Raw genomic sequence first — 27,126 nt, 5'->3', positions numbered from 1 at the left:
CGTTACAGTCCACACAATGTTGAGCTTTTACATCATGGGCTATCACTGTTCCAGAGTTTATATTGCCAAATCTTCAACTTCTTTAATTAAATCTTGTTCATCCATCCCCAATGCCAACAGATGAGCAACCTTTTCCAAGTTTGCCTGCAAGTGGCTTCAATCACTGTCCAACAGATTTTATTTCCCTTTAGTTTCCCCATAAAAGTCCCATTTCTTTGAGAAGCCTTTTAGTTTTATTTCTCCTCCAGCAGCTTCACGTTTACAGCTTTCACTTTCATCCTTAGCCACGTTGCACCTAAACTGGTAAGACTGCTTCCCTATTAGTGGGTTCCCTGTTGTTTATTTGATGGAAACATCAAAGAACATTCTTGGCCATCAGTTGATTTTATTTTCTGAAAAACTTTCATTGCTATCTGCAGACAATCTTATCAACCTCCCTGTATAATGCCTTGGGATTAACTTGAATTCATATTGGCATTTGGTTATTGTCAAAGACCAAAGACTGGAAGATTGAAATTACTGCTGGGGCACTTACAAAGGGAAAAGTTGTATAATGCTAAGCTATTGTGGTTGGTGGTGAAGGAAATTAAAGAAAACAATTTATTGGGAAGGAATGAAAGTGGAAACTCTCATGTGTGGGCACAGCGAGGCCAATTAAAGAACTTAGAATCTTGATGAAGAAAGTCCAGGAGATAAAGTAAAGAGATGTCACATAAAACTTTGAAGGACTGCTTAGTTTTTCTTTAAATTCAATGATGAGTTTTACAGTGTGATTTTAAAATAGGAACCAAAGTGTGCGTCAAGTTCAAAGTGTGGCCTTTCCATCCTCCATCTTATACTATTTAGAACTATTTTGAGGCCCAGGGCATTAGGATAATGAGCTACAGGCTTCATGAAGCATTTTATTGTAGCTTCCCATTTCTGAGGGGGTGATAAATCAGCCAACTGCCATCCTGAACAGTAGGCAGGTTGGAGCAGCATTCTGGGCCAGAGCATTTCTCAATGAACTGATAGAATATCTCTGTGCTAGCTCCTCCCCCACTTCAATCAGAAAATAACCAAAGGTGGTTGCTGGGTTGTTCTAGATATTTTTTCATCAACATTTTCAGAGCTGGTGGGACTTGAATTTGGATCACTTTGCACAGACGTAGAGCAGGTGGAACTTGAATTTGGATCACTTTGCACAGACGTAGAGCAGGTGGAACTTGAATTTGGATCACTTTGCACAGAGGTAGAGACACGACCATTGCACTACAAGAACCCTGCTAGACTGCTTTATGAGCAGTGTCTAGCAATCCTTTTAAGGGTCACTGGTTGGATCACGGACCATCTGGGAGCAGATGGACAAACTTCCCTTTTGTCACTGAAAATTATATAGCCTTACAAATGGTTTAAGGAACAAAGCAGAAACTGCTGGATAAACTCAGCAGGACTGGCAACATCCATGGAGAGAAAAACAGAGTAAGCATTTCAAGTCCATTGACCTTTGGTCAAAACTGAACGCAGCTGGGAATTGGTGGTGTTTATGCCAATGGCGGAGATTGGGTGGGGACAAGCAGTGATTCAGATACCTGGTGATTTTGTTTCAGTCTACACTAGTGTACAAACACTGCTTTGCATTTCATTGTTTCAGAACCAGCTGCTAACCCTTGTCTGGAAAGTGCACTGTGACCCCTGAGTTTTAATATGACAACTGACATCTCCTTCTTCCACCTCCACCAACTAAATTTTCAAGTGCTGGAATCACATGTAGGCCAGATGAGGCAAAGATGACAGATTTCCTTCCTTCAAGGATGTTAGTGAACCAAATAGTTTTTATATGACAAGCAACATTGTTTACTGTTCAACCTCAAATAATCCAACTGTCTGACTTATACAGTCATAGAGTCATACAACATGGAAACAGACGATTCAGTACAACCAGACATCCATTCTGATCTAGTCCCATTTGCCAACATTTGGTCCATATCTTTCTAAACCCTTCTTATTCATATACTCAGAAAGCATTCTATTCTCAGCAAATGGATATTTCTCCAATTTGGTTCATCGCCAGGTTCTGGTTTCTGAGGCAGAGAGAAAATCAGTTTTCTTTCCCCTTGTCTGCCCCAAACCAATTATCTGAAAGACTTTCCTTTTGTGAAAACCAGTAATTTCTTTTTCCAAGCTAGATAATCTGCAGGTAACTTTTATCCCGATATATAAAACTTCTAGAAAAGTATGAATCAAACAAGAGATACAGATTTGAGTGACTGGTGAAAATCGTTTTGATGACATTAATTTTAGTTTAGACATTTTTAGTTATTGATGGTTTTACGAAGCTTGCCTCAACCTGTTCAGATGATCACAGTGGCAGCTGAGTCGTTATTTTTCTTTTTTTAACTCTATTTTAGTCTATAAAAGGTTCCAGCCAGTGAAAATCAAATGATGAAAGTTGAAGTTGAGAGGCCTTTTTTTTAAGATTGCTGTAGAAAACATAGGAAATTGGAGCAGAAGTAGGCCACTCCACAAAAGAATCATGTATTTAAAGATTAAGCATTAACACAGAACATCATTAATATGTTGGAATACCGATTGTAAGTTTAAAACAACGGCAGCTGTCTAACTGAATTAAAACAACGTCAGGGCAGCATCATGCTCAGGGAAACATTTTCAGGGTTTAATTAGAGTGATCAACTTTAGTGTGCTGATGATTGGTCTGCTGTCATTTAAAGAGACCAATGACAGGGCGACCAACAGATCTTCAAAATATGTGTGTAAAATCCACAAAATATATTGTGGAAAACTACTGCCCCTTGTCCACATCCCATGTCCTGATTTCCTGCTGATTGGGACAGTCAAATACTACCCAGCCTTAATCAAGAAATCTGCATTTGGACACAATAATGGCAGCGTACAGCTCGCCAATCAGATACAGAGGCACAATGGAGAAAGATCTCTGTCTAAAACTTTTCAGGATCATGTGCTCAGGGGATGGAAACCCTCAGATTTAATGTTTGACGTAGAATGTATTATAAATATCAAGAGTATTAAAATGTATTGACACACACAAGTTTGGAACATGCTGTATGGATATCAATTTTTCCACTTTCATTTTCATTGTAAAGTCATTATGATCAAAAAGCAAGTTATTAAACAATATGTAATGGGGAAATGAAATAGAATGACCAGATGTAAACTAGTGTGAAATAACTCCACAGAGGCCGATATCCCGTGATCAAATCATCCTTTATGTACCTGTGCAAAGCACTTGACGCTGATCTGGCTTCCTCAGAACCAGCTCTCAGAGTGAACAATAGCTCTGACACTCCTGTTTGTATTGGTCAGCCAGGGCTCCCTGATTGGTGCTGTTAACTGGTCCAACTCATATTCTGCAATATCCACCTGGCAGTCATTGTTACAATCACTATACAGTTATTGACAGCTTACCAGAAACTAATCCATAAACTAATTTCTTTAGATAATGTAATATTATTATTATAATACAATTTTTAATGAAAAAGTGCAGTAAAGATTACTCTTTAAAGTAGGATGCTAAGAAACCTGAAATCAGAGAAAATGTTTGTAGTATTCACAGGATTACAAAAATATATAGTATATTAACAAATTTTAAACTCTGAATCCTATACAGCATTATGGGGGGAAATCATTCTATATAATTTTTAAAAAGTGTGCCATAACATGTCAACTAAATGTGTTCGAATTGCATTGTGTAGATGTTATATAAAATAATGACAGGTACATTTGGACTCCTCAGCCAATTGGCTGCTATAACATTCTACATTCTACTTGTCAGATTTAGCCTCAAAGCTATACTGCTGTAGAGAAAATGAACAATTCTTTTATTCATATCTGCATGAAGCACAATGGGAAGAACCTTACAACAACTTGGGCTATTGTGAGAAATGTGGCAGACTGGCAATAAGAAATCTGGCAAGGCCTATCTCAACACTGGAAGCAACCCCTTACATAATTTAACTAAGTCTGGTCTGGTGCCATGACTTGCTATGCTTATCAGGAGGAAGATGACATCGTGTGATTACACAGCCCCAACAGAACTCCATGTATATGAACACAAATTAGTGTGTCCATTTTCCCTTCTCTGTCACATATGGGATAAATGTCAGGAACTCTGCAAGGCAACTCTTATCTATCAGTGCTTGACTGGGTGCACAACAGACTTATCAAGATGGCACCAGCATGTAAGATGTCAGTTAATTCCAGATACCTGGGAATGGCTAGAATTGAGCAAGGGGACATCATCGGTGTGGGGTAGGTAGTTAATGATGTAGTTTGGTAAGATAAAGGGAAGATCTCTCTCGGCCTCCTGTTGATAAATCCGGGAAGAAATCCTCTTCCTTTGTCAGAAATGTCACTGCCACCAGAAGTAAGGCCTGTTGCGGAAGTAACAGTTACTCTTCATTTTTATTATCCTAAAAGCGTGCTTCAGTTCACAGCTCCATAACCGATATCCCTGGACAAAAATAACAGCATCAACTGTGTTGCATATACTAGATCATGGTCAATAAAATTAGTGATTTTATTGGGAAGTAGGGGCAGTTTACCTTAGAGAAGAAATATTTGACACATTTGGTACATATGTCAAGTTCATGATGGATCTGAAGTAGATCAAAAACATGTTCACATAGGTGGAAGGACGAAGAAGAAGAGAGGACAGATTTAAAGCAACTTGCAAGAGAAGCAGTGGCACATTGGTAAACATGTTTTCATGGGACCCAGAATGCACTGCTTGAGAGTGTTGTGGAGGCAAGTTTAATACAAGTTTTCGAGAGGGTATTGGATTATTACCCTTAAAGGGAGAATGTGCAAGACTAATGGGGAGGCAGCGGGGAGTAGCAGAAGATAACTGCTCCTGCTATAAGCTGGCTGAAATACAATGAGCTAGATGTCCTCCTCTTTGTTGTAGCACTTTTATGATTCTGTCATAGCTCTATAAAGACAACTAGCTTGACAATAGGATCTTTGTTCTTGTGAAAATAACAGGTGTATATTTTATTTGCTTCATAGCAGAAGTCCATTCCAGTACAACACCCATAAAGACTCTCCAGAGCGTGAGTGAAGCATTAATGGCCTCCCAAGGAAAGTCAGTTGATGAACAGTCTCCTGACACATCAAAGCCACCGCCCCTTCCAAAGAAGACACTCAGCAGGACCAACTCAGCTCCTGGTGGAAGTCAGCTTGGTTTAACAAGAAGTCTTCCAGCATCTCCTGGCTTTCAAATAAGTAACCCACTGTATGGCATCTATGAAGGAAAAACGAGTTTCAGTACACCTAGCAGTCCAATGAACGCTGACGAAAAATTCAATCTTCCAATACATGCCAGTGGTAGAAGGGCAGGAATGATAAAATCCCGGAGTCTGGATGGAGCTGCCAGCTACTATCATATCAGCAATTCTCAGGTAGATATACAGAAGTTGAGCTTTTGCAGTCCAGATCGGGAATTACAGAAGTGGTGTAATTTTGAAAATCAGGCGGACATTTTCAAAACTCTTGCCAGCCGGTGTGTGATGTCGCTGAAATGCATTTGTGCAAAATACAGCTCTTTCTTGATGGATGACAAGAAGGCGAAGATAAAATTTACTGAGAAGGACTGGCCAGACCTCAAGCTGCCAGGCGACAAACCCTGTTGTGACTCCAGAGAGGCCATTTACTACAGAGTCCAGTACACGCTGCAGCCAGAGAATGAGTTGGCTTTAAAGGTAACTGTTTTGTTCTGTAGTAGATCACACAAGAAAGGGGCAATATTTTGCATTTAAATTGCTGTCTCACAAAGTTCAAGACATTCTAAAACACTCCACATCCATGGATTACTTTTGAAGCATAGCCATTATTGGTGATTAAGGAATATGGGCTAGCTAACAAGCACACTCTAAAGTCCCACAAATAGTAATGATGTAGAAACTGTTCAAAGCTATTAATTGAGGGACAAAACTTGGGCCAGACATCAGTGGGTGGATTTTATGATTTTTAGTGGCTTGTCAGGGACAAATGAAAACTGGTCCACTGTGGGCCCCCATCATCCCACCAAGCATCAGATGGCAAATTAGTGGCTTCTCCAATGGGAAAGCGGGTCAATTAGTGGAGCAAAACAGGGCTTCACACCCAATTGTGGCAAAGTAATAATGCCAGGAACAGGACGACGATCATGGCTACAATTCAAAATGTCCTCTACTCTCAGAATCAGTCTTAATTAAAAAAAAATACAGATGCTGGCAGCTGCTGCAGCAGAATCTGATGCTGCATTCGATCATAGTTCCAAAGAAGGCCTTTGCTTCTATCTTTTTGCTGCCTCTTCATATCTGCCATCAAACATTTCCAAAACTTTCCAAATATCTGAACAAATGATGGATGAATTTTTCAATGAAAAGCTGTAGACCACTGAGTTGTTAATAAGTGCAATAGCTTGTTAAAATGGCAGGTGAGCTGCTGATTTTTTTCTACCCACTAGACTCCCGTAGTTTAGGAGACTGGGATAATGACAGTGTACTGCTGACGTAACATCATTGCACTATATTTTACATTCACATGGGGTGCCCCTCCTACCAGGTCTTGGCCTAGGAAAGATTTCTTGCTCGGTGTAAAATTGTACACTGAGATCTTTTACTTCAACCTGAAAAGGGAAGACAAGACCATTTTATCTAAAAAAATACCACTTTTGAGAGAAGCCAGAGCCCCTGTAAAAGTTGCATTAACCATGTTTCACACAATTTCTTCTGCAGTTGAAATGTGTTATGGTCTGGAAAGAACAAATATATAGTAAACTAAAACTGAGGTGCGTAACTTCGAAGCTTCAAGTCAATTAGGGAAGATTAAATACATTGATAAGAAGTACTGCTCAAGAAACAAGTTAAGAGCAAATTAAATCACTTAAAGGATGACATAGGCACAGAATAAAGAAACTTGCTTCTACATGGATTTGTGAGATAAAACAAAGCACAACCAATAAATAAAATAAGACTATAGTCGTATGTAAGAATAGAAGATTAAACGTATCTTAGACTTGTAATCATTATTGAAGGTTCCCCTGACAGGGATAAGAAAGAGAAATGGGTGGAGTCTGAATTGCTCGTCTGCGTGTGGGAATGCCACTGCAAAAAATAACATGAAAGAATGAAAAGGCCTTAAAGTTATTCGAAAGTAGTACTCAGGGAGGAAAGGAAGAACTAGAAAGTTATGTTTGTGGAGTTGCCTCTTTGTTGACCTCATTTAACTTCGCAAAGATATGAGGCAAGATCTATCACTAAAAGTAAAAGTTACAATCAACACTTGATCTTGTTGGGCCGAAAGGCCAGTTTCCACACTGTGGGGAATCTAATCTAAAACCTGGCATATAAGCTCAAAGCACACTCCAGAACTAGTTGGATCAGTCTATTTTTTCCCTAATTCTTTTGATGTCTTAACTTTCTGCAAAGTAGAAGAAGTGGAAGAAAATATAATTATAATTTTGCTATGATAGACAATTTACTGTACTGCATTTTTTTAGGTGTAAGAAATTTGATCTATTTCACATCTGGCATAATCTGTACAAATACTCATTTATTCATAACCAGAAAGATCACAATCAGAAATAGTCAAAAGTCTGCTTGCCTTATTCTAAGAATTCTATTCTTCCAGCTTGGCCAAAAATTATAGTGAACAAAAAAAAACACACTATGGAGAGAGGAAAGCTAGAAAGGACATTGACCTGAAAGTTCTCAGGAATGCCAAGCACATTTTGTTTTAAACCTTATATAGTTTCTGTGTGGTGTTTCCTTGATTACCCCATGTACATGCTGTTGATTAAAAAACATTTTATTTTTGTGTACTGACTCTGGTACTAGTGAGATCTTTCACAATCTTCAGGCAACTGTCACTGTCATTCATTTGGTTCGATGACAAACAGTGACCCAAATTCTACTGGGTACAGCTGCCTTTGACATTATTTGGGCTTACTCCCAAGACAGGTGCATATGAAGTCAGTCTCATGATCTATTGAACTCACCCTCCATCCCTGGAAGCTAGCCAAAATGAACTTAAACACGTTGATGTGTATTTGCATATTTTAACCACTAATTGTAAAACTGTTACTGCCCAACAAACATAAACGGTTTGTGTTTCATTGGAAGTATTGAGGAAGTAAAGTCATCACTAGAGCAGCTCTGACAATCATTACATTTATATTATATTTGCATTATTTTTATGAGGTTAAAAATTGTAGTGTTCCACAGGGATTGGTGTCGGGTCTGCTTTTGTTTGCCATTTGTTTGAATGATTTAGATGAGAATATAGAAGGCATGGTTAGTAAGTTTGCAATGATACCAGAACTGGTGGTATAGTGGGCAGTGAAGAAGGTTATTTAAGATTAAAAAGAGACCTTGAATGATTGAATCAATGGGCTGAGGAGTGGCAGATGAAGTTTAATCTGGATAAATGCGAGGTATTGCATTTTGGTGAAACAAACAAGGCCAAGACTCATACAATTAAAATTAGGGCTTTGGGCAATGTTGTTAAAAGAGTGACCTAGGGGTTCACGTACATAATTCTTTGAAGTTTGTGTCACAAGTGGACAGGGTGGTTGAGAAGGCACTGAGCACATTTGCCTTCATTGCTTTAGGCCTTTGAGTGTAGGAGTTGGAAAGTCGTGTTAATGTTGGTACAGGATGTTGGTGAGGCTGCTTCTGGAGAACTGTGTCCAGATCTGCTTGCACTGCTATAGAAAGAATATTATCAAGCTGGAGAGGATTCAGAAAAGATTTACCAGTATGTTGCCAGGAATGGAAGATTTGAGTTACAGGGAGAGGCTAGATAAGTTGTGACATTTTTCACGGAGCACAGGACATTGAGAAGTGACCTTATAGAGGTTTATAAAATCATGAGGAGTATAAATAAGGTGAATGGCAGGTATCTTTTTCCTAGAGTAGGGAATTTCAAGACTATCAGGCATATTTTTGAGGAGAGCAGAGAAAGTTTTAAAAAGGAAACAAGGGGCAACTTCTTTACACATAGTATTTTCTGTGTAGAATGAACTTCCAAAGGAAGTGGTGGATGTGGTTACAGTTACAGCGTTTAAAAGACATTTACATAAGTACACGAATAAGAAAAGTTTGAAGGGATATGGGTCAGACAGGTGGAACTAGTTTAGTTTGGGATTATGGTCGGCATGGACTGGTTGGACCAAAGGGTCTATTTCCATGTTGTATGACTCTATGACTCCATGCTTGTTTACATGGATGGATCTATTGTATTAATAGCAGGTACTTACACACAGTGTAGTCTGTTAGGTTAACCACACCATCCCTAGTACAGCATATTTTTGCAAACTGTAATTAGCATTAGCTACAAATGATCACTGCACTTGCTTAACTACATGAATTCAGAAACCTCCAACCCCATGAAATCTGTACATTCTCTATTTTGGCTATGATGTATGAGGAAATGGTTCTGAAAGAATTAATGTTGGACTTTTGGTGAGTTCCATTCAGTCAGATGATGTCACACAGCTCTGGGTGAAGAATCAGTTGATGTCTGGTGCAATCACTTGCTAGAAACATGTGTTTTCTCTACCTCTTACTTGTATGCCTAAGTTAATGTGACCTGGATTTAGTAAATGCAATGTAATAAACTACATCCTGTTGTGAAGGACAATAGCCACTTGTGCTGAGGCTTACTCATGGTCCACACTCCACCACAGCCCACTGAACAGCCTCTTCGACTTGCATAGGAAGGAGGAGTGGTTTACCCAGGCATTAAATGTAACATGGTGCCAGCGCTGGGCATTATACCATATTATAACAATGCACATTCCCAATTTGCATGCTGTCCCATTTATTACTTCAGTTCACTTAGGTTCAAAGATTTGCAACTTTCTCAATGTCATGTGGGGTCCAAGCTGGTTAGTGAAACAGAAACCAAGCCATCATTCATTGTAGATAAAGTTCATTGATTAACCAACCTTACAGCTCCTTTTCCACACCAATCCCCCATGTCCCCCTTTTATACCTATTCAGTAAACTTATTCTAATTTACTCTAATTTTCTGCTTAACCATTTGCTATTTCAACGTATTCCCCTCCTTGAATAAAAACTTCTGGAGACATACAAATAAATTAATGAAAAGTAAGCACAATATTTTAAATTAACACTCTACCTTATTATTACAACCAATCAGTAACAATTTTTTCATATTCCATATTATTCAAGCAAACCCATCATATTACTCTTTTAGCCTTTGAACCAAAAAGACACATTTAATTGCAATGCAAAACAAATAAAAGTGGATTTCTTTCATTTATTTATTATAATTTCTCATTACATCAGGAGTCTTTCCTTGAGGATCTGAAACAACTAGAGCAAGCACCTTGTGTAACTGTCTGACAACTTGTGACTTGAAACCACCCAATTTGTTTCTGAAATCTCTTTTCTAATATTTCCTTTTTATTAGCAAGGCCAGTGCTCAAGCTTTTCTCAATGACATCCTTTGTCGAATGTACATTCTCCCAAAGAAAATAGTTATCCACATAACATTCTATGGGCAATTTTTTGTCAGAAAGCTCCTTGTACAGCTTTGATCTAGAATTTTAGATACATAATCACCTGTATCTATAGCTGGTACTAGTGACAATGTTTCTACAGCTATAGTACTTTAAATGAACCATTTTCTTTCCTTCACTGCCCAAGCTGACAGACATTTATTATCCTTTCCTATCAACAGTATAATTAAATCTGCTAAAGCTTGGCATGTGTGTTTTGTAGATTTTTTTTAATGTTTTATTTGCTGTCAAGCCTTTCTCAGCATTTGTATGTTCTATCATTGTACTCGATTCCAACATGTCACAATTGACATGGTCTATTCTCAGTGCACGATCACTTTAACTGTCCAGTCAAACTGCTTAACTGGTCTGTTTCTTCGTTGGATGCAAAATTATCATTTTATGAGGTCCTGATTTAATTGGGTGTGATTAACACTTTCCAACTGACGATCCAAAGTCACTCCTCTCTTTCATTGTTTAATGCCTAATCTGATATATTTAAAATCCCCAAAGTTTGATGTGTAATCTGAAATTCCTTTTTTTTATTATTAAAGATACCCCACAGAAAAGCATTGATGTGTCCCATTAAGGTGCCTGCTATTTTCTCTGTGGTATCTGTAGAAGATTGAGTCTACTTACAGCTAAATACAACCTACTTTCAGCAAGATGGACCTAACTGAGAAAATTTCACATTCTTGCTGCATCTTTCAGTAGGTAAATATTTAATTTCCATAGCTTCCCTTCTATTTCACTTGCTTCCTGCATTGGTTTCAAAAATGCTTCCTTTTGACGTTTTCACCCCTTCAATTAACTTACATTTCTGAGATTATATTGTTAAACGAGTGTGGAAAATCTACAAGATCGCTTCTCCTACAGTGGGGAACTAACATCTTAATCACCAAAGTTCTCTTTAAAAGCCCAAGTCACTAGTTGGGCTTTGGCCTTCCATGTCCCATCAAGGAGCAGTCTTGGTAGATTAGGAAGCAAACATCACTTTTCTGTACAGGAATGGTGGGGAGAGAGAAAACAAGGATTACAGATCTTTTAGCCTGATGTTGGTAGCAGGAAAAATACTAAAATCTGTAACTAATTTATTCTATTAGAAATTTTTGAGTTTGTAACTAACAGGGTAGTATTTAGAATCAGTGGATACAGACTGTTTGGATTTTCAGAAGACATTCTTTGCTGCTACACAGAAAGGTGTTACACAAGATTAGGGCTCATGGGATTGGGAATCACCTGCTAGTATAGATTGATGACTGGTTAAAGGACAGAAAACAGGGAGTCAGAATAAACATGCAATTTTCAAAATGGCAAGGTGGAGTTCCACAAGGGTCAGTGCGTAGGCCTCACCTATTTACAATTAATGCCAATGATGTAGATAGGGGAATCAAGTATAATATATCAATGTTTGATGAAAGTAGAAAGTCAAGTGAGAAAGCAAGTTGTGTTGAATAGAGAAGTACTGCAAAGTGACATAGACTGGTTAAATGACTGTGCAACAAGGTAGCAGATGGTAAGGAAGTATGAAATTATCCACTTCCTCCATTCAAGCTCCACCTAAGCCAAAACCTTTTTTTAATTAAATCTTTTCTCATTATGAACTTGCTTACTGCTGTTTCCGATATAACGTAACATTGATTCTTCATTGCTCAACCGACCATAGAAGATGTAGCCAGGCTACTTCAATTCAGACCACAACATAATAGAAACTGATAAAATAAAGTGTTGATATTTCCAAAGGTGAAGTCTGGAAGCAAAATACATCCTTTTGGAGGCTGCCCTGATGGTTCAATTGCTAAAGGTACTGTGGATGTGTGGCACTAGGCTGTGCAACGTAGGAGTTTTACAGCCTGATTCCTATCCTGTGGTGCATGACCTGGGGTCACTATAATCAACCACAGTACCTCTATGCCAAGTATAGCAAGACATCAAATAAAGTAATTTTCCAGTAATGGTAGACTTATTGTCAGATTAACATAAAGATATTCTTTTTAATTCCTTTACTTCCTGTTCAAATAGTTGCCTTCCTATCATTCATGCCTTTTGTAAGCATGTTTCTCATGCCCTGAACACAGGCAAGGGTCTTCACTTTGTTAATAATTATATGGGATACCCGAATCATTAAACTCCTTGTTGAGGAGAAATCAATGGCTCCCCTTACTGAATTATCAATCCTTTGCTTAGTCACAACAAGGTTAATTTAGACATGGAGCAATTCCCTTGTGGATCCTTTCTCCCAGAACCAAACAAAATATTTTAAAAGGGACCAATTTTACCAGGAATGAGCTTGACTATGGGGCTTGAGTTAAGAGAGTGAATTGGTTAATTACTAAACAATAGAAGAAATAAAAATGTAACACAAATTCATACAGATCAGAAATAAGAGGTAAATCCAAAAAGTTAAATGTTTTAAAAAGCAGATATATGAAGCAATTTCTGAATTGTTCGTGAAGAGTAGATAATTTCATGTTGTGGCTATTGCAGTGGAGGTTACCCGTAGTATTGAGCTTGTAGTTAAACAGTCAGTTTCAATAGTTTTGCAGGTTAGGTAAAATTCTGTTTCCTTTCGACCGTGCTTGAATTCCAGGTTTCAAAAAGAGAAGGAATTTTTCCCGATACTTTACCTGCAATGCTGGGGTGTTTCAAATGGTTATTCTCAAAGTGGCGACCCTCACAGTAATCTAGTTCATGCAGTATGATATCCAGCCGTAACACACATTGACCAGTGTTGCTATCAATTTTTAACCCTCGTTTTATATATTTCTGTATGATAAGACAGGCATGTCTTCAAGTGATGTCTGTCTGCTGAGAGAAGAGAGATAGTAAGCCTCCATTGTTATCTCTTCATATTAAATCACTCCCTGTTGGAAATTCTTCTGACAGTTTATATGCATGACATTCCATGGGCTTTGCACGAGACTTTGCCAAACAGTCTCTTTTCCTATAGTGGTCCACTTTTTAAAAACAACACAATTCAGAATCATTTTTTTAAAAAAATCTACAAATACTTTAAGGTTCTGATCCAGGGTTGTAACATATTCTTAGTACTTTTTCACACCTCAGTACCATTCCCTTCGCCTTTGCACCATACGATCTTTAGTCATTTAATACCTTCTGGCCTCCATTCTATCCTTTCCTTTTATTCTTCTGCACATCCCTCTGCCATCCAGCCCGCTAATGCCTCCAACCTTTTATATTTGAAACATTTGTTTAAGTCCTGATCATAAGGTTGTAAGAAATAGGAGTGGGAGTAGGTCTTGAGCCTGTTGTGCTGTTCGGTTACAAGACAGTTGATCCAGAGATTGCAGTGGCAAAGTGGAAATGTCACTGCACGAGTAATGCAGAACCCCAACCTTAATAGTCTGGGGACATAGGTTTGAATCTCACAATGGCAGATAGTGAAATTTGAATTCGATGGGAAAATTTGAAATAATGGCTGATTGTCATAGAAACAAAATTGTGCCCTTAACTCCACCTCATAACACTTGATTCCCTTCTAGATCAAAAATCTGCCTAACTCAGCTTTGAATATAGTCAGTGGCCTAGCCTCCAAAGTTCTTTAAAGAAGGTAATTCCATAGACTAATGACCTTCTAAGAAACAAAAACTGTTTTCCACACCTCTGTCTGAAATGAGAGAAGCCTTTTTATTTCATTTTTCTCCCTAGTTGTACATTCCTCCATTAGATCAACATGCACTTATCTACCCTCAAGAATCGATAAGATTGTCTCTCATTCCTCTAAATTCCAAAATATACAAATAATCCCAACATGCTTAAACTTTGCTCATAAAATAATCCTTCAACCCATTAATCAAACGTTACCTGAACTACTTACAATGAAAGCATATTCTTCCTTAATTAAGGAGACCAAAACTGTCCATAGTACTCTAGGTCAGTCTCACCGGTGCCCTATATAATAGCAAGACTCCCATTTTTATGCTTCATTCACTCTTGCAAGAAACATCACAGACTTGAAAATGTTGTTTCTTTCTCCAGAGGCTACCAAAGCAACTAAATATTTCTAACATTTTCTGTTACCAGCATCTGCAGCACTTTGCTTTTGTAATACAGATTTCAGATTTGAAAATTACACAATATTTTCTGGCTATAAAGAATTTAAATTTGTAATCAGCATGAGGAAAATGCAGAAATGTTGATTCAAATCATGTGCTTGCGTGAAGAATATAAAAGACGCTCGATACTGGAACAACAAAGAGTATCAGAAGTCAAACGTTTAAGAATCTTGCTTCTATACTAACGTTTAAAACGTACTCTTAAAACAAGTCTACTTCAGAAAATGTACCCCCAATTCTGTAAAAACAGAGAATAATTTAGGTTATGTAAAAATGTTATGTGAAAGTTTTTCTTCAATAACTAACTATCAAGTCACCAACAAATAAAGTTTCTTATTTATTAGTGTAGATATATTTGATTGTTTTTATTAGAATTTTGGTAAAGTTATCAATTGGTAACCCCGTTCTGAGCATTTTACCTTCAGATTATGAATACATTGTGTCTGTTAATTAATCATTTGAAGAAAGTAACTTCTATTTAATTGTGGCGCAATCGGTTTGCAGCTTTACTTTTCTCGACAAACAAACTTACGAATTAGAATCAAGAGTAGGCCATTCAACCCCTCAAGTCTGCTCTGGCATTCAACACAACTAATACTGAACTGATTGTTGTCTCAATTTGACTTCCCCAGCCACCCTAATAATGTCTGACTCATTTGTCAGTCATAAATATCTACTAAGTAACATGTTTTACACTGAATGGTTTGAATAGTTGAGTGGGACATATATCCAAGGCTTGTGAGGGATGTAATTGTAGTGGTGAACTTGTAAGTTTAGTATTCAGTGAATATGAGTCCAAGTGCCACCATGTCAATTTTAGAATTTCAACCCAGTTTTCAAAAATTAAAAGTAAAATGTTGGTTGCCAAAGCTAATGCACTTTTGAAAGTTAAACCTATTATCTTTAGCTGGTCTGACCTAAATGGAGCTCTGGTTCCACACCAACATGGTTGAGAATGAACAAGCCTTTGAAACAGCCAACAAAACCAACTAGATTCATTGAACTGCTGATTTTTAATTCTTTTTAGCACGTAGCTATATGTCAATTAAAATGTAATTCTAGTCAAAGTTTAGGAGCCAATGACAATGTTACATGTATGGAAGAAAGTAGAATTTTATTACTTGCTCACCTCAAAAAAATTAAAATGTGACATCAAAAGCAAACAAAGACACAATTTTAAAACACACAAATTTTTTTAAAAAGGGCATATCTTGTAAAATAAGAAGATAAGAATATGCAGTTTTAAAAGTTCTTGATGCTTTGAGTTGTTACAATTGAACCCAGGACCATGGATGTTTATTTGATACCTTCAGCCATAGTGAGACTTACTGAAACTTTGAGTTCTCAGTGAATGGATATTCTCCGATTTGTTTTATGATTGGTGCTGACTTTAAGGATGATGCGAAGGAAACAGGGAGAGAAAGAGACAGAGAGCTGTACAGACTTCACTGCTATCAATGCATTTTCTTTCTGTCTGCTGCTACAAGTGATCCTCTGCCCATGATGCCAATCCATTACATTGTCCTCCCCAGTGTCTTCCACTCTACTCTACTGAAAAGACCCCCACTACCACTTACCTCTGGCCTGGGTTATTTTGCAAACTTAGGTGTCCAGTGAGTGTCATCCTAGCAGCAGTCAGCACGTACCTGGTGGCCAGTACTGGTTTCTAACTGGCTCTTCAGCCTGTGACCGAGATCCAGTCATCTCCATAAAATTATAACACTCAGAAGGAAAAATAAGTAAAACTTGCGAATGACATTTAGCAGCCCAACTTGTTTTCTGTACCTCAGAATAATGCTCCAGCATTCCATGCATTAGTGTTTGTTTTTACTCTATGTTTTCCTTCTGGGCAATAAGTTCACAGGCACACTGTGCGTCACCCAGTTTCTCTGACCATATCTGTAACAAGGAATTCAATTGTCTGCAATTATATCTGTGCAGGTTTGACAGCCTTCACCCCAAAATGTTACAAAGAGCTGGAATTAAATTAGTTCAGTCAGTCATTAGTTTCAAGTTCTATTATTGATCAAAATGAAAAGACGGTTTTACTGTCATGTCTTTAATGTATCAGCAACAGCTAAGTGTATTACATTCACATTTTACTTAACTATTTAGTTTTGGTCATTATTCCGAAGTGGCATTTCTTACCTCAGTGATATCTTTGTCTTCATGGGCCCATAGAAATACATTTAATTTTATACTGAGAGTAACGTAAGCAATAACATTATAAAAGTTATACTTTTTTAAATTACACATCTCTTTTTACTTTTACCAAATGCAGATCATCAAAACTCTGAACCAAGAAGCCCTGCAGATGCAGCCTTGTGGCCTCTCCATACAGGAAAGCCTCCCTTTCCATTTCAATGTACAAATGGTGTGTGGCCATTTTGTTGTCATGATTCCAACAAAACTCTTGCCTTCTGGAGATGCGGCCTTGAGCTCTGGTGATTTGGAAGTTGAAAAGAACAAGTCTGGGCCAGATGCTGAGGCAGAAACCTCTGAAACCCAACCAGACAACAATCTAACACAAAGGCCTCAAGCTGTGATCATTACACAGGAGGTTCCCTATCAAACCATGGCAGATTTTGTAAAAGATTCCGTGGCTCTTCATGAATCCCAGGCAGATGTCTATGAACATCAAGTATGTCTTCTTCTTCTGCAGTTGTGTCTAGGGTTGGAACACTTGAAAAATCATAATGTTACACATTGTGACCTCCGTCTGGAAAACCTCCTGCTGGTTAAGATGGCTGAGCCAAAAGGCAAAGAACAAAGTACTAATCCTCAGCTGCCGAGACTTATTATCAGCAACTTCTCTAAAGCTAAACAAAAGAGTACAGCAATTGATCAAAAACTGCACCCAGATCAGGTCCGATTAGCACCTGAAATGATGTCTGCATCCCAGTACAAGAAGGTTGATGAGTTTCAATTGGGCATTTTGATCTATGAGGTGCTACACATGTCAAATCCTATTGAGAGCATTTCAAGCCAAAAGCATTATGAAGAATACAGTACAGGAGACCTGCCTCAGATTCGACTTTTATCTATTTATTCTGAAAGGCTTCAACATCTTGCCCACTTACTCTTATGTGCAGATCCTAATAAGAGAATACATATCAGTCAAGCAAAACACATCTTACAGGCCTTACTTTGGGGCCCAGATCAGAATGTGTTCAGTCTGAATACTGGATTCAAAGATCCACCTCAGTTGCTGAAAAACTGGTTGGACATGAAACGTATTTTGCTGATGCTGAATTATGGGGAAAGGTTTCTAAATGATGAGAAGCCAGTAAAACTGGAAGACTGGCTTTGCTGCCAGTATTTTGCATTTGCTACTCCTAACTCAGTGTTTCAAGCAGTAGGGGGGCTACAGATTCTACTGGAAGAAGGGTGTTGAATAAGAAAATGAAACCAAAACACGTTTCCATTAATGAATGCAGCTTATACTCCAAATAAGAGACTGCCATCTTCTCTTGCACGAGAACAACAGAACTTATAGTTATACAATGTCAAGTTATGTAACATATTATAGGCAGATTGAACTTGATTAAACTGCCTAAAGCTTTATTCAGACACTTATATTCTATGAAACAGCAATTGACTGGATGTATAATGAGTGCTGAAATGTATCTACCATGCAATAACCTATTACGAAGTAGTTCTGAAGAATTGCCAATGTTTCCCCAGGTTAACTCGTCATCCTATGAGATAATTATCCATACAGATGTCAATTTTCAAAACCATGGGCTAGGTTAACTGATCTCAGTTAGAACTATATTCAAAGTATGATGAAAGCCCCCAGAAAGATAAGATAAGATCAGGTAACATTCCCAGTGCTGATAGCTGTTGACAAAATTTGCTGTGAATTCTGTACATTTGTATATTGGCTAGTGGCAGGTGCTGTAGTGATGCATCCTACAGGCAGTTGACCTAACAGCATTCACTCTATGGACTCCAATGTAAACAAAATGATTTACATGTGTGATTAGAAAGTTGCCAGTATTCATTTAACTATATGTGCCAAATGAACGTACATGCATTCATAAAAAGAGCACATTTCTTTCCAAATCTTCGGGTTTGTTCGTTAAAGTATAGCATAAAATCAAGTAAATCTTTGGTTAGGCCATCATAATTCTTTGAACTTGTGCCAAGACCAAAGGTCAATAGAGTAAATGCTCACTACTGTCGTTCCCTACCAAGCATCTTTAACAAATATCGTTAGATAAAATGATCAAGTCTTCTCATACACTCAGTGATTTCCACTTTAGCTTGCTGCACCCAGATGATAACTATTGTAAGATATTTGCACAATAAGTAATTGCACTATCAGGCATCTTGAACCCATCACAACTAATAACTGCAGAACTAAAATAAGTGAAAATTAACGTCTTGATTGAAAAGGCTTAGTCAATCTGATGTACAGTTCTTCAACTTGTGGCTTCAAATAACATTCAAATTTTCTTTCATGCACATTCATCAAATGTGAGCATCCAATGAGGGCAGGATTTGTGGCCTATCCTTAATTATTTTTGGTGATGAGCTCCCTCCTTGAACTGCTGCAGTTCATGTGATGTAGATACATAAACAGAGCTGTTAGGAAGAGAGTTTCAAATTTTTCACATAGTGAATTAACAGTGATATCATTCAAATTCACAATGTTGTAGGGAGAGCGTGCAGGAGGCGTTGCTCCATGTGTCTTTATTCTACCTCTGTTCAAGGTGGAAGAACTGCACCTCATTGATGGTACACACTGCAGTGTCTGTGCATAATGTGAGGAGTGAATGCTTAAAGTAGCTTTTGGGGTGCCAGTCAAGTGATCTGCTTTGTGCTGGATGGTGTCAATTTTCCTGAATGTCATTGTAGCCACACTCATTCAGACAAGTAGAGATATTATGTCACCCTCCTGCCTTGTACCTTGTAGATGACGGAAAGACTCTGGAGGTCAGTTATTCACCACAGAGTTCCCAGCCTTTGCTTCAGTTGGACCTCCACAGGTTCTGACAGAACTGATTTTTAAAAATTAATTGTTACATTCCCATCATAATTTTGCCGCCCAGCTGCAGACACCAGTGGAACCTCACGATTATGTAATTTATTTATTCTATTGCTTGTACTTATATTTCAGGCATTGTACAGCAGCACTATTTTCAAAACAATATCTTTTTCTTGTTATAAACTAGATCTGCTAACAATTTTTAAAAATTGCAAAATATTGATTAGCATAAAATGTCCTTAACATCTGAATTTCCAATCAGACGAATGCATCCAGTTTTTTAATAGGTATGCATGCTGAGTTTTGCTCAGTGAACCTTATGATGGAATGCCCTGAATAAAGTGGTGATGGAATTCAATGAGATTCGATAAGGGAATTGGATAACCACTTGAGAAAATTACAGGGCAAAGGAGTAAGAGTAAGGGAGAGGGACTAAGTAGATATCTCTTTCAAAGAGCTGACACAGGCATGGGAGGTCAAATGACCTTATTCTGTGCTATTTATGATTTTAAAATTCTCAAATTTTTGCATTGTTACACAGCCAGTTAGTATATCTGGACATCAAACATTCCATAGGAACAATCTCTCTGAGAAACATATTCATAATATGAACAGTTTTACAGAATGAGGAAGAACCTGGATCCTGTTGAATATTCAGTATTCTTCTGACCAAAAATATCAATATAAAGCCAATCCTTAAGGATTTGTAATAATCTTAATCCAACCTTGAAATTCCCTTTAAATTAGAAAGGCAGATTAGCCAATGTGAGTCACATGGAAAAGTATTAGGTATCAGAAGTCAATCATATGTAAAAATCAACTGCAATTTGAAACTTTCCTGTTCACCAATTTTTTCACTCAATCTGTTTCATTAATTATGCTGTTAATTAGATAGTAGGTGTTCACTCGTTTCATCTATTTCAAATAAAAGTCACAAGTGATTATTTAAGTGTATATTATAATTTTATTCATTTTTGCTTCAGTCTAAATTGGAATGGAGGGAGAAGCAAATTAGGTATTGCTTCGAAATCCTCTCAGGATCTCTGTTCTATTAAATTTGATTTCAGAGATAATTTCTAAGTGACTTGTTGTAACAGAGGGCATAAAAAAGTCATTGATAGTCCAGCCACATGATGCGATCCAGAGGTATGTGGATCTATTCTTGCTGCCATGCCACCCTATTTAGGCACAGCTGTGAACTTTGGTTCGCCCTGGTGCCCATTGCTTTCAGGCAGTGCCATTCACATACCAGAGCCACGCTTCCTGGTGTATCCTCAGGATTGAACCAATGTTGGGATTCTATATTTTTTTTTTCTTATTCATTCATAGGATGAGGGTATTGCTGACAAGGGAGCATTTATTGTATATCTCTAATTGCCCAAAGGGCAGTTAAAAGTCAACAGCATGGCTGTGGGTCTGGAGTCACAAGTAGGCCAGACCAGGTAAGGAAGACAGTTTCCTTCCCTAAAGGACATTAGTGAACCAGATGAGTTTTTCCAAAATCGAAAATGGATTCATGGTCATCATTAGATTCTAAATTCCAGATATTTAATAAATTCAAATTCCACCATCTGCTGTGGCAGGATTTGAACCCAAGTCCCCAGAACATTATCTGGGTCTCTGGATTAACATTCCAGTGATAGCACCACTAGGCCATCGCTTCCCCCTATGGCAGTAGGAACACCATCACTTTTAAGTTCCCTCCAAGCCACCCGCTATCCTGACTTGGAAATTTATCACTGTTCCTTCACTGTCGCTGGGTCAAAATCCTGGAATTCCCTCCTTAATAGTATTGTGGACCAACCTACAGCAAGTTGTCTGCAGCAGTCCAAGAAAGCAGCTCACCACCACCTTTTCAAGGGTAACTAGGAATGGGCAAGAAATGCTGGCCCAGCCAGCGATGCCCACATCGCACAAATGGAAAAAATGGCATGACTCTGGGTCCTTCCATAGCATTAAAATGATGCCTGATTTAGGGAAATTTTTCATTTAAGTCACACAAGTGGGCCTTGTGAACAGACACTGCAAAATCAACTTTAGGGTCCCTTCGTTAATCACATAATAATAGGCCACCCCAGCATTCATCATTTGTACAGTGCAAGTGATGAGAAACCTGAGTTTCCTTAATTTGCAAGTCTTTAACAGGAACAAATGGGAGAAGACACGTACTCCACCATCAATGCCCCCCAGCCTACCCACCAAGGGAAAACAATTGGAATCGGGGACACAAACAGAATACATCCAAGTTGCTTTCTCCCACTGGCTAAAATTTTCTTGAAAAAATCAGAAGGGGTAGAGCGTGAACTACAAAACTATGACACTGATTTCAGTCAAGACGGTAACTCGTTCATTTGAGCATTCCTGCATATCTTATATGTATAAATATCATATTTGGACATCAGATGGGGAGATCACACTAATCATAATTCCATATTAGCAACTCTGGCTTAAATACAATGAAAAAGACCATCTTTATCTTAAACTGAGCTATTTGATCTCCGCTAGATCAAAGTGGGATGCTACTGTTGATCTCTGGATAAGGACAAAGTCAAACTATCAAGGTTTCATTTCTTAATCACTATCCATTGGCACCAGTGAAAAGACACAGATATTGGATGAAGATTTGATTGCACTATGATATACAGTTCAGGATAATTACTGCCTTTGAGCTATTGCACCAGAGATTTACCAGCATCCACAGAGCTGATGTCATGCACAGAAATTATTTGCTTCATTATTGTCCATGATCATTAGGTATTTATGTGTGAAGTGTGTGTATTTTTTTTACCATCATGGTAATTTGTCCCAACTGAAAACATTTCAATGGGCTTGTGAATTTAAAAATAAAGCAGATTATTTATTATCACACACATATCATCAAAGTATAGAGTCATATAGCATGGATACAGACACTTCAGTCCAAGCAGTCTATGCCGACCATGTTCCCAAACTAAATTAGTCCCACTTGCCTGCGTTTGGCCCATATCTCTCCAAACCTTTCCAATTCATGTACTTGTCTAAATGCCTTTTAAATGTTGTAACTGCACCTGCATCCATCACTTCCTCTGGCAGTTCATACCACACACTAGACACTCTGTAAAACAGTTGCTTCCCATATCCTGTTTAAATCTTTCTCCTCTCACTTTAAAAGTATACCCTCTAATTTTGAAATCCCCCACCTTAGGGAAAAGATTTTTGCTATTCACCTTTTCTATGCCCGTCATGATTTTAAAAACCTCAATAAGGTCACCCCTCAAACTTCTATGCTCCAGCAAAAAAAATCCCAGCCGATCAAACCTAATTTTATAACACAAAACCTCCATTCTCAGCAATATCCTGGTAAATATTTTCTGAACTTGGTCCAGTAAAACAATCTCCTTCCTGTAACAGGACTACCAGAACTGGACACAGTACTACAATAGAGGCCTCATCAATGTCCTTTACACCTTCAACATGATGTCCCAACTCCCATTCTCAAAGGTCTGCACAATGAAGGGAAGCATGATAAATGCCTTCTTAACTACTCTGTCTACCTGTGACATAGATTTCAAAGAATAATGTACCTGGATCCCTAGGTCTCTTTGTTCTACAACACTACCAAGGGCCCTAGTACTAACTGTATAAATGTTGCCCTTGTTTGTTTTACAAAAAAAACATTGCATTTATCCAAATTAAACTCCCTCTGCCTCTCCTCAGCCCTTTGACTCCATTGATCAAGATCTCTTTGTAATCCTAGATAACCTTCTTTTGTCCTAGAAGTTTCTTTTTTAAATGAGACATCTCACACAAATTATCACATACACAAAGATCTTGTTCAAATGAAAAGAAAGATTACAATCATATGTTATAATGAGTTCAGACTCTTTTGCAGCCACCCTGTAGTGTGTTTTTTAAGCTCAATTAATTCTTCAGCTGGAGTGCAGGTTTGATAAAACTGAAGGTTTTTCAATAAGCTGTGAGATATCTTGTAGTTGAATTCTCAGGAGGTCAGGCCATCAGGTGAATTTGTTGATGGAACTGATTGGTAGAGATTTTTTTTTTGACTTTTCAGCTGGTCTTTCAGCTGAGATTGCTCGTGATGTTTCGCTTTTCAGAGTGAAAATCCATAATTTGTCAACTGGCTGTGGTGATACAGGTCATGGGAAATGGCTGCACATGTGCCGATAATATCACCATGTTCCATGCACACGCATTGCTGATGCGGGGCTGGAAAAGCAAGTCTGGGGTTGGGGTCTCGGCAAAAGTGGGACAAAGACTGTCACTGGGTGAGGGAATAAACAGTGTAGGAGGCCTTCTTGTTATTTGGGAGTGTCAGGAAGGCCAGGGAGTGGGTGGGGAATTAGGATGCTGCAGGGAAGTGGAAGGAAGATTGGGTGGTTGTTGGAAAGAAGGAATGTGATATTGCAAAGAAGAGCAATCAACTTCAAAACAGAATGGACTTTTTACTGTATAGGGGACTTTATTTTACATTCTTCAGCACCACCTTTAAGCAGTCAGCTGCTTCCTGTCGCTTAACAATGTTGTCAGCTTCTTTCTCCTCTTCGTATCACCTTAAGGCTGTATTCGTAGGATACTCTGCCATTATTGTTAAAGGCAGGTCACAAACAGGCTGCCTTAATAATGTGAGATAATGGGAACTGCAGATGCTGGAGAATCCAAGATAATAAAATGTGAGGCTGGATGAACACAGCAGGCCAAGCAGCATCTCAGGAGCACAAAAGCTGACGTTTCGGGCCTAGACCCTTCATCAGAGAGGGGGATGGGGTGAGGGTTCTAGAATAAATAGGGAGAGAGGGGGAGGTGGACCGAAGATGGAGAGAAAAGAAGATAGGTGGAGAGGAGAGTATAGGTGGGGAGGTAGGGAGGGGACAGGTCAGTCCAGGGAAGACGGACAGGTCAAGGAGGAGGGATGAGGTTAGTAGGTAGATGGGGGTGCGGCTTGGGGTGGGAGGAAGGGATGGGTGAGAGGAAGAACAGGTTAGGGAGGCAGAGACAGGTTGGACTGGTTTTGGGATGCAGTGGGTGGAGGGGAAGAGCTGGGCTGGTTGTGTGGTGCAGTGGGGGCAGGGGACGAACTGGGCTGGTTTTGGGATGCAGTGGGGGAAGGGGAGATTTTGAAACTGGTGAAGTCCACATTGATACCATTTGGCTGCAGGATTCCCAGGCGGAATATGAGTTGCTGTTCCTGCAACCTTCGGGTGGCATCATTGTGGCACTGCAGGAGGCCCATGATGGACATGTCATCTAAAGAATGGGAGGGGGAGTGGAAATGGTTTGCGACTGGGAGGTGCAGTTGTTTGTTGCGGACTGAGCGGAGGTGTTCTGCAAAGTGGTCCCCAAGCCTCCGCTTGGTTTCCCCAATGTTGAGGAAGCCACACCGGGTACAGTGGATGCAGTATACCACATTGGCAGATGTGCAGGTGAACCTCTGCTTAATGTGGAGTGTCATCTTGGGGCCTGGGATAGGAGTGAGGGAGGAGGTGTGGGGGCAAGTGTAGCATTTCCTGCGGTTGTAGGGGAAGGTGCCGGGTGTGGTGAGGTTGGAGGGCAGTGTGGAGCGAACAAGGGAGTCACGGAGAGAGTGGTCTCTCCGGAAAGCAGACAGGGGTGGGGATGGAAAAATGTCTTGGGTGGTGGGGTCGGATTGTAGATAGTGGAAGTGTCGGAGGATGATGCGTTGTATCCGGAGGTTGGTGGGGTGGTGTGTGAGAACGAGGGGGATCCTCTTTTGGCGGTTGTGGCGGGGGCGGGGTGTGAGGGATGTGTTACGGGAAATGCGGGAGACGCGGTCATGGGCGTTCTCGATCACTGTGGGGGGAAAGTTGCGGTCCTTGAAGAACTTGGACATCTGTGATGTGCGGGAGTGGAATGTCTTGTCGTGGGAGCAGATGCGGCAGAGGCGGAGGAATTGGGAATAGGGGATGGAATTTTTGCAGGAGGGTGGGTGGGAGGAGGTGTATTCTAGGTAGCTGTGGGAGTCGGTGGGCTTGAAATGGACATCAGTTACAAGCTGGTTGCCTGAGATGGAGACTGAGAGGTCCAGGAAGGTGAGGGATGTGCTGGAGATGGCCCAGGTGAACTGAAGGTTGGGGTGGAAGGTGTTGGTGAAGTGGATGAACTGTTCGAGCTCCTCTGGGGAGCGAGAGGCGGCGCCGATACAGTCATCAATGTACTGGAGGAAGAGGTGGGGTTTGGGGCCTGTGTAGGTGTGGAAGAGAGACTGTTCCACGTAACCTACAAAGAGGCAGGCATAGCTGGGGCCCATGCGAGTGCCCATGGCCACCCCCTTAGTCTGTAGGAAGTGGGAGGAGTCAAAAGAGAAGTTGTTGAGGGTGAGGACGGGTTCGGCTAGGCAGATGAGGGTGTCGGTGGAGGGGGACTGGTCGGGCCTGCGGGACAGGAAGAAGCGGAGGGCCTTGAGGCCATCTGCATGCGGAATGCAGGTGTATACGTCCCCTCCCCCCACTGCACCACACAACCAGCCCAGCTCTTCCCCTCCACCCACTGCATCCCAAAACCAGTCCAACCTGTCTCTGCCTCCCTAACCTGTTCTTCCTCTCACCTATCCCTTCCTCCCACCCCAAGCCGCACCCCCATCTACCTACTAACCTCACCCACCTCCTTGACCTGTCCGTCTTCCCTGGACTGACCTATCCCCTCCCTACCTCCCCACCTATACTCACTCCACCTATCTTCTTTTCTCTCCATCTTCGGTCCGCCTCCCCCTCTCTCCCTATTTATTCCAGAACCCTCACCCCATCCCCCTCTCTGATGAAGGGTCTAGGCCCGAAACATCAGCTTTTGTGCTCCTGAGATGCTGCTTGGCTTGCTGTGTTCATCCAGCCTCACATTTTATTATCTTGGCTTAATAATGTGATCCTCTTACAAGTCCAAAGCCCTTCGTCTGAAACAGATCATGTGTTGGGCTAATGCACATTCTTTACAATGGTCTTTCATCCTTTGAGACACAGCCAGGGTCTTCTTCTCAGCCAATACAAATAATTCTTTGATGTTCTTTAATGAAAGGACATTGAGTTTTGAAGAGTCTCCGGCCCAGGAGAACAAGTTGGCTGATTTATAAAAGTCTTACCTTGTTCACAGTTCATCCTCAACAAAAGGGCTTAAAAGTTTTAATGTGTATTTTGTTTTGAGTTTCAGGTGTTGGCTGGAGTTGATATTGCCAAAATCATCTGATGTGCTGTCAGACAACTTTTGTTTCAATTAAAATATGCAATATCCTCTTGCCTGTTCTGACCAGGATACGAGCGTGAGTTGCTACCTTCAACAGAGGAGAGTGAGTAAAAAGATAGAATGCAGGAAATGCTGAGCTTATAATCCTTCAGTATGTTCATGTTAGTAACTGGACAGATTGGAAATTAAGTCAACCTTTGTGCAAACCAGAAAATGGAATTTTTCATGCTGGAAGAAGTTTTAGTTAGCTTTGGAAGGGAAAATATGTGCAGTTATGATCATTTTAAACACCTTGCTGCTAAAAACAACATAGTAATGCTCAGAAGAGGTGGAGGGTTAGAGGT

At 39.6% G+C, this 27,126-nt stretch overlaps 1 protein-coding gene across 2 annotated transcripts in view; it reads left to right on the top strand.

The window, feature by feature from the left end:
- Positions 1 to 20,535, top strand: part of peak3 (PEAK family member 3) — a 37,654-nt gene extending 17,119 nt beyond the window's left edge. Inside the window, exons 2-3 of one of the 2 annotated variants that reach the window (XM_048559954.2) lie at positions 5,029 to 5,717; positions 16,883 to 20,535. In XM_048559954.2, coding sequence (XP_048415911.1) covers positions 5,029 to 5,717; positions 16,883 to 17,995 — 1,802 coding nt within the window. In that variant the 3' untranslated portion in view covers positions 17,996 to 20,535. Of the gene's footprint in view, positions 1 to 5,025; positions 5,718 to 16,882 lie in introns of both variants that reach the window. The other variant, XM_048559953.2, reaches the window with a different exon arrangement.
- Positions 20,536 to 27,126: the final 6,591 nt, after the last annotated feature.

The sequence above is a fragment of the Stegostoma tigrinum genome, chromosome 30, assembly GCF_030684315.1.
Source record: "Stegostoma tigrinum isolate sSteTig4 chromosome 30, sSteTig4.hap1, whole genome shotgun sequence".
Taxonomy (NCBI): Eukaryota; Metazoa; Chordata; class Chondrichthyes; order Orectolobiformes; family Stegostomatidae; genus Stegostoma; species Stegostoma tigrinum.
The sequence above is the reverse complement of the archived record's forward strand: the minus strand, read 5'-3'. Positions and strand labels throughout refer to the sequence as shown.